Below are 6,971 nucleotides of genomic sequence, written 5' to 3'. Positions count from 1 at the left end.
TAGTATATTTTAGCCTGAGATAACAGTTTGAGGCTTAACCGTCTTAATGATGGATTTGTTTCTTACAAACACACAGCTTTTGTCTTCACAAGATGTTAATTGATGGACTGGAGTGGTGTGGATTATTGTGATGTTTTTATCAGACTCTCATTCTGACGGCACCCATTCACGTTGGTGAGCAAGTGATGCAATGACCGATTTCTCCAAATCTGTTCAGATGAATAAAACTCATCTGCATTTTGGATGTCCGTTTCGTGAGGTGCCTTCTTGCAAAAACGCTGCCTGCAAAGTCATTGCCCAAAACCAAAATATGAACCTTTCATTACCCAAAATAGGGGCAGTTTAAAACAATAGAGGTTTATGTAATGTCCCCATTTAAATAACTAAGTAAACTGTGTGTGTTATCCATCACTGTGCAGAAGCTGTAATGATTTCTAAAGGATGTCTAAGAGTGAAATGAGACCCAAGCGCCTTTATTTCATGTGCTTGAGTCACGTCTGCTCTCTCTTAAGAGTTCCTCCTCAAACTATCTGGCCAACGTAAGAGGAAACGAGAGTTTAACAGAGAAAAACAAGTCTTCCTGAAGCCACCCACATCCCATCTGCTCAATAATTATCACTTTTATTATTATCATCGCTGTTGTCACGATTATGAGCTGAAGTTTTCCTAATTGCCACACTGGTCATTGGGTTGTATTCCTGTTAAAGCGTACAGTACGGGGGGAAAAATCCAGCCGTGTGCGTGTAATCATCCATTCACATCCCTCCTAATGACTGTCAGTTTTCCTGCCCCTCCATTTTTTGTCCAATTAATTCTTTTCTTACTTCCCGGAGAAAGAGAGACAATAGAGCCCCTCCAGCACATAATAGAATAGATCATTAAAATTCAGCAGTTCTGTGCGGTGGCACCGTGTTTCCTCCCCGGACTGCTTGGCATGAATGCCAGACCCCGCTTTGAAATTCAACCCAGCAGAGCACAGCCCCGGACGCTCCTCCACTCTCAGCAGAGGAAATGCTTTTCCCATGTTAAGATCAGCCGGGTTTCTGTCCTGACAAACAAGCTCCATGTATGACTAAAATGAGATTGTGTGAAATATATTTGTGGAACATGAATATGACTAACACAAGTTTGACACAAAGCAATGGACAGATATTTAATTCTCTCAAAAAATGACAATGACTGGGATTGATTAGATCATTTTTGTGTAGCATGTTGATCATTCATATGCACACTGCATTTTAGAGCCACATTCACACAAGTTTGCTCCTTTATCCATTAGGTTGCTTGAAATGAAGCACGCTAAAATAATTCAAATGCCTGTAGTGTTGTTAATCATCCAGACATTTTCCAAACCGCTTGTTCTTGCGGTAAACATTGTTTATGTCTTACAAAATGGTAGCTAAAATGTTATTACAATTAGACATGGTAGGAAAAGGACAGAAGCATTTGTTGAATAAAATCACGGCAGCCTGTCTTGATGCCGACAGCTGCTTCAGTTGCAGCAGCTGCTTCAAACAGAGACTTATTATTGCCCAAAGTATAACAATGATTTCATAGCTTTTGGTGATGTATACATATTTGATCTGTATTTCCAGAAAACCTCATTCATTTATTCAAACTTAAAAAAAAAAATTTTTTCATCAACTAATGTTTTTGCAAAAACAGGCACCAAAATAAATGAATGCTTTTTGAAAATTAGTATTCGCAAGCACAGTAGTAGCATCAGCTTAGTGAAAGTTAAGACAATCATTTTTCAAATAAATTTATTTTTTTCCACAAATATTGCCAGCAATTACTGTTAGCGTTTTGTAAGAATGAACCAGTTAACAAAAAAACTGAAGATTCACAGCCAAGTCGATTTTTTTAACTTAAACACAAGAATAAAACAAAGTAGAGTAAACACTGTTTTGTGTGTTTGTGTTTCACAGCCTAAAAAGTCATTAAAATATTCAACGGATTGCTATATAATTAAAGAAACCAATTTAATTCAAGACAACAAGCGTGATATCAATGACTGGCGGTGTTAAAAATGCAATTATTAATGAGCTTGCTGCAAATGACGTGTTAAAGTGCTCACTAAAATGATGCAAACGTAAAATAACAATAAAAAAACAACTGCTAACAATTAATGTCTTCTATTATTTTTCAATCAGAGTTAGTTGGTGACACAAAACGAGGTTTTACTGCATCTGACATGTCACTCGTGGAATGCTTTCGAAAATAATGTTCAAAAAGAAACGGCTGTTTATCAAAACCATTTCAGCCCTCCACCCTTTCAGCTTTTGTAAGTACTGTAAAACAGAAACAAACCATACAAAATGACATCACGACATAAATATATATGAAACAGAGAATTAAAAATGAACAAAAAAAGGATTAACCGTAGAGATTCTGACTGAAGCTAACGCTTCCTGAATATTCATTGGTCCCGATCCTGGAGCGGTTGGCAGTCCTCACAGAGGATTTCTGCTGGCTCTTCAAATTCGTCACGTTTAGCACCAACCGTCAATGTTCTGATGTGTCGAAAAATCAGCAGGCACTCATTGCTCAGTTAGGTGGCACAAACCCATTCAGCTAGCGCTGGCCTTCATTGGTGAACATGATTTCACCGAGTGCAAAATGTTCTTGGATCAACATCCTTATTGATCCTGGAACAACATTACCAGCAGCCAATCAGAATTGAGGGATAAGTTTACAGGAAATGTCAGTTTTAGCCTTAAAACCAGAGTTAGGTGCTTCTACAGCCTTGTTATTCAACTATCATTTCCTTCTGATTTTTGGGATAAATTATGGGTAGGGTTAGGTTTAGAGGTAGGGATAAGGTTAGGACAATAATGTTGATCCAGGATGAACAAAAGATGTTGATCCAGGAATAGGGTTGGGTATCATATGTATTATCAATTCCGATTCTTATCGATTTCCAGTTTTGATTCCAATGTGGTTAAAAAAAATTAAGTCCGACATTTAGATATCAAACATATTCCTTTTGCAAAAAAATTAATTGCTGCTGAATACCATGAACAAAAATCAGCCGGCTACATAAAAACCGGACTCGATAAAGAGTTCTCTCACAATTCTGAAGAAAAAAATTAAAAAATCTCATAGAATTTATGAATGGAACGATTCAATGACTCGGTTCACTTGTTTCATTACTGGATGAATCGGTGTTTTTGAGCGAATCTCTTAAATTAATGATTCAAAGACAAATAGCTACATTTTCAACAGCCCCTTTTTGCCCACCTAAAAAAAAAATGGTGTGCGCACATAAGTGGAATTTGAATTTTTACGACAAGTATCCGATTCCTGACCTTAAGTATTCGATTCTGGAATCGGAATTGATTTTCAAATCCCAACCCCATCCAGGAACATGTCTTACTTGGCGAAATCACGGCAACCGTCCTTCATTATAGTATGGGACGCAGCACAAAGCGGCCGGGCCTCACGGCCTGGATAACGTGGTGTAAACCGGCTGATCCCAGCTGGCGGAGGGACTGTGGGAGGGCGGGATGGACAGGCCGTTGAGGATGTTGCTCCCGTATGGCCTCCGAGAGGAATGGAAGTATGGGTACTGGTAGAGACCGGATGGGTAGCCGGTGTATGGGCTGTAGTAGCCGGAGCTCTGAAGGTCTGTATAGTCACACTGAGAGCTGGTGAACGAGGCGGACGCGGCCGAGGACCCGTGAGCACTGTAAACGCCGTACTCGGGCGAGTGCTCGCGGTAGTGGCTCGGGCTCAGCTGCTCAGTTTTAATGTGAGCTCTGGCTTCGCTCGTGCTGGGCGGCGAGGATGCCACGGGCCCCTTGCGGCTCCAGGAGGCCCCGCTGCTGTAGGGTGAGGCATAGGAGCTGGCGCTCTGCCCGTCTGGAGCGGCTCCGGCGTGGCCGCTCGGAGGCAGGTACTGGTCGAACTCGTGCACGTCGAAGGCCTCCATGTTGCTGATGACGTCCGTGCTGAGCTCTGAGATGTCAACGTTGCTGAAGTCGATGTTCTGTCGTGTGCCGTCAAGCAGACGTCTGCCTTCATGCTTGGGGTCTGGCTTTCCTCCGTGATGGAGGTCTGTTTTGGGCGTTGTAGGGGGTGTCGGGGGTCCATGAGGCTGGCCTGAGGATAATAATAGAGCATAAAATGATGCTGGAGTCTTTCATTCTCCGTTAACAGCCTGTTGAGTGACCATCAGTCAAGATTATTATAAGACTATTATATTCATCAGATTTTAAAGTTTAATTTTTTGCCTTTCTACCCTTATTTGATAAGAAAGTTAGGAAACTGACAAAAACAACTGAGAGAGGGGAATAGGATCAGTAATATGTGTTGCCTAGGGATGTAATGATTAACCACAAGTTGGTTGAAAATCGATTCAAATCAGTTGAGATGCTCAACAAATCGTGAAACAATTGGAGTAGGAGTTTATATGAATGTATCTCTGAGGAGAACTGATTGTCTTTAGAAAAGTTTACATGGTATGTTCTTTTCATCTTGCCTAACCCTAACGATGCATATTAAAGTAGAGTTCATAAGCGCAGCTCTGCTTTGTTTACAGCGGTAACCAACGAAGCACTAAATAATTTCTGTTCATAAGCGCCACCTGCTGGCAGAGAGAGAATCTCATTCATTTATTTATTACACATTTACATTAAATTATGTAAATGTGTAATAAATAAATAAATAATAAAAACAGCTGACCTAGAGAGTATAGCCAGGATACATAAATAAACATAGTTACAGAACTCAGGATAACTACAGGAAATTTGATAACGCTTTTATTTTAAGGTGTCCTTGTTACACGTTACATGTACTTACTATTATAATAACAGCAAATTATGCACGTAACTGTAAGCCAAACCCTAATCATATAGTAAGTACATGTAGTTAACTAATATTTGCATGCATCACATAAGAGTGTGTATTTCACCTGTATGATCGGTGATGAGATCCGGTGGACCCGCCAGTCGGCCCATCCCAGGTTCAGCTTTATACATGAGTTGGGTCAGATCCGCGCCAGCATCAGACTCGCTCTGACCGGGCTTCACACTCTTTCGTCGCCTCGGCTGGTATTTGTAATCCGGGTGATCTTTCTTGTGCTGAACTCTCAGTCTTTCGGCTTCCTCCACAAAGGGCCTCTTTTCATTCTCCGTCAACAGCCTGTTGAGTGAGCATCGGTCAAGATTCACTTTCACTCAGAGTGAGATTTATCAATGCATTCAGTTATATTTTTTTTAACCTTTATTTTATAGGAAAGTTAGGAAAAACAGCTACAGTGGAGAGAGGGGGATTGGATCAGTAATATGTCAGAGTCCTGCCCACTACTTTACACACAAAATATGACTGAATTACACACAAACATGACAAAATAGAACTGTAAATGATTCAGTATCTTTTGGTCTTAACGTCTAAAATCAGAGAGTTCAGATGCAAAAGCCTCTGAGTGCTGTTTGAAATTTCCTTTAAAAATACAAATTTTTCGTTTTAGAAAATAATAGGTTCTTTTCATTGACATTAAAGTGCAATATCAGAACATAAACACAGGAGCCTGAGAAAAATGCTCATTTTAGAAGCAAATTTCAGAGGCTTTTGCATTTGAACTCTTCAAATACTGTTTAATATTATGTCCAAAGTTTACAGAGATTAAATGCATTTAAATTTCTAAGTAATAACGCATTTTGTTATAGAACTCAGGATAATTACATAAAATTTGGTAACACCTTATTTCATGGTGTCCTTGTTACATGTACTTACTATAATAACAACAAATTATGCATAATTACATGCAAGTAACTGTAAGCCAAACCCTAATCCTAAAGTGCAATTACTCAGTGATTAAATGTATAATTACAGTGTAACAAGGTCACATTAAAATAGAAAGTGTTACCAAAAATTTACATCTCAAGCTTAACATTTTTTAAAGAGTTAATAATAATAATAAGAATTATTTTTTGTTTATTTATTTGAAGGCATTTGAAGTTTTATGTTTTTCTTGTGATATTAAAATAATGATGATGATTATGTATGTATAATAAAAGAGTGCTTGAAGTGAGCTCTCTCTCTTACCGCCAGAGTTTTCCGAGGGTCTTGCTGAGCTCGGCGTTGTGCAGGTGTGGATACTGATCCGCCAGCTTCCTGCGCGCGGCTTGAGCCCAAACCATGAAGGCGTTCATGGGTCTCTTGACGTGCGGCTTGCTCTTGATCCCGCCGCTGCCCCGCGCCGGCATGGGCACCAGGGACCAGTCGTAGCCCTTCAGCACCTGAGACACCGCGTCCCTGATGCACGACGGGAACCGCTCGTCCTCGCGCTCCAGCTTCGTGATCATGAGCGCCGAGTGGCTGCCGGGTCCGGCGGGGGATGCCGGCGCGTCCGAGTCAGACTCCTCCGGGGACATGGAGCTAGACGAGCCGGCTGGACTGCACGGCGGCTCCGCGCCGGACTTATCCTGCTCCTCCGTCATGATGACCGCTTCTGCTTTCAGACCCTGCTTCGGTGTGGTTTCCTGCAGCCGGAAAGTTTCAGACGCTGCTGCAGTCCATCCGGGAGCACAGAGGCGCACTGATGGAGCTCATGAGGGCCGGCCAGACTTAGAGCCGCTCCTCCCGCGGATGAAGAGCCGCTCCTCCCGCGGACTCTCGTTGGTGGACGCTTCACCCGTGATCAGCTCCGATTGGTTCAGCACACTTCACAAAATAAGCTCATCTGATACCTTTCACTCAGGCAAGTTAATCAGGGTGAATTCAGATAAAGTGGGCCACTTTAATTGTTTATAAACTTCTTTTCGAGAAGATCATGTGCTCCAGACAAATGTCTTTTCAGGTGAAGTGAGCCATCTCTGATTCATCAGATTTATCAAAAAATTATCCTATGTCTTAATTAGAAATTATAAAAACATATTTAATATATGAGTGAATCTTTAATTGCAGGTACATTTGGTGTCCAAAGTCATAATTTTTTTCAAATGGTTATATTTTTTTTATTATTTTAA

General features: G+C 40.9%; 1 protein-coding gene across 1 annotated transcript; it reads right to left on the bottom strand.

Moving 5' to 3' along the window:
• Positions 1–603: 603 nt before the first annotated feature.
• LOC306866821 (transcription factor Sox-8-like) lies at positions 604–6,537 on the bottom strand. The gene is made up of 3 exons (XM_079412200.1): positions 6,049–6,537; positions 4,913–5,142; positions 604–4,101 (listed from the first exon to the last, which is right to left on the bottom strand). The coding sequence occupies exons 1-3, from the start codon at positions 6,441–6,443 to the stop codon at positions 3,440–3,442; spliced, it is 1,287 nt and encodes a 428-aa protein (XP_079268326.1). The 5' UTR covers positions 6,444–6,537; the 3' UTR covers positions 604–3,439.
• Between the last annotated feature and the right edge of the window lie 434 nt (positions 6,538–6,971).

Source organism: Barbus barbus (assembly GCF_936440315.1).
Source record: "Barbus barbus genome assembly, chromosome: 4".
Lineage (NCBI taxonomy): Eukaryota > Metazoa > Chordata > Actinopteri > Cypriniformes > Cyprinidae > Barbus > Barbus barbus.
The sequence above is the reverse complement of the archived record's forward strand: the minus strand, read 5'-3'. Positions and strand labels throughout refer to the sequence as shown.

What these genes read in the sequence shown, in the direction of transcription:
- LOC306866821 (XM_079412200.1), bottom strand. Translation starts at nt 6,443, where the DNA reads ATGACGGAGGAGCAGGATAAGTCCGGCGCGGAGCCGCCGTGCAGTCCA. An exon ending in ACCCTCGGAAAACTCTGGCG is followed by an intron (nt 5,143 to 6,048) that starts GTAAGAGAGAGA and finishes CTCACTCAACAG; the next exon opens with GCTGTTGACGGAGAATGAAA. An exon ending in TCTCATCACCGATCATACAG is followed by an intron (nt 4,102 to 4,912) that starts GTGAAATACACA and finishes TATTATCCTCAG; the next exon opens with GCCAGCCTCATGGACCCCCG.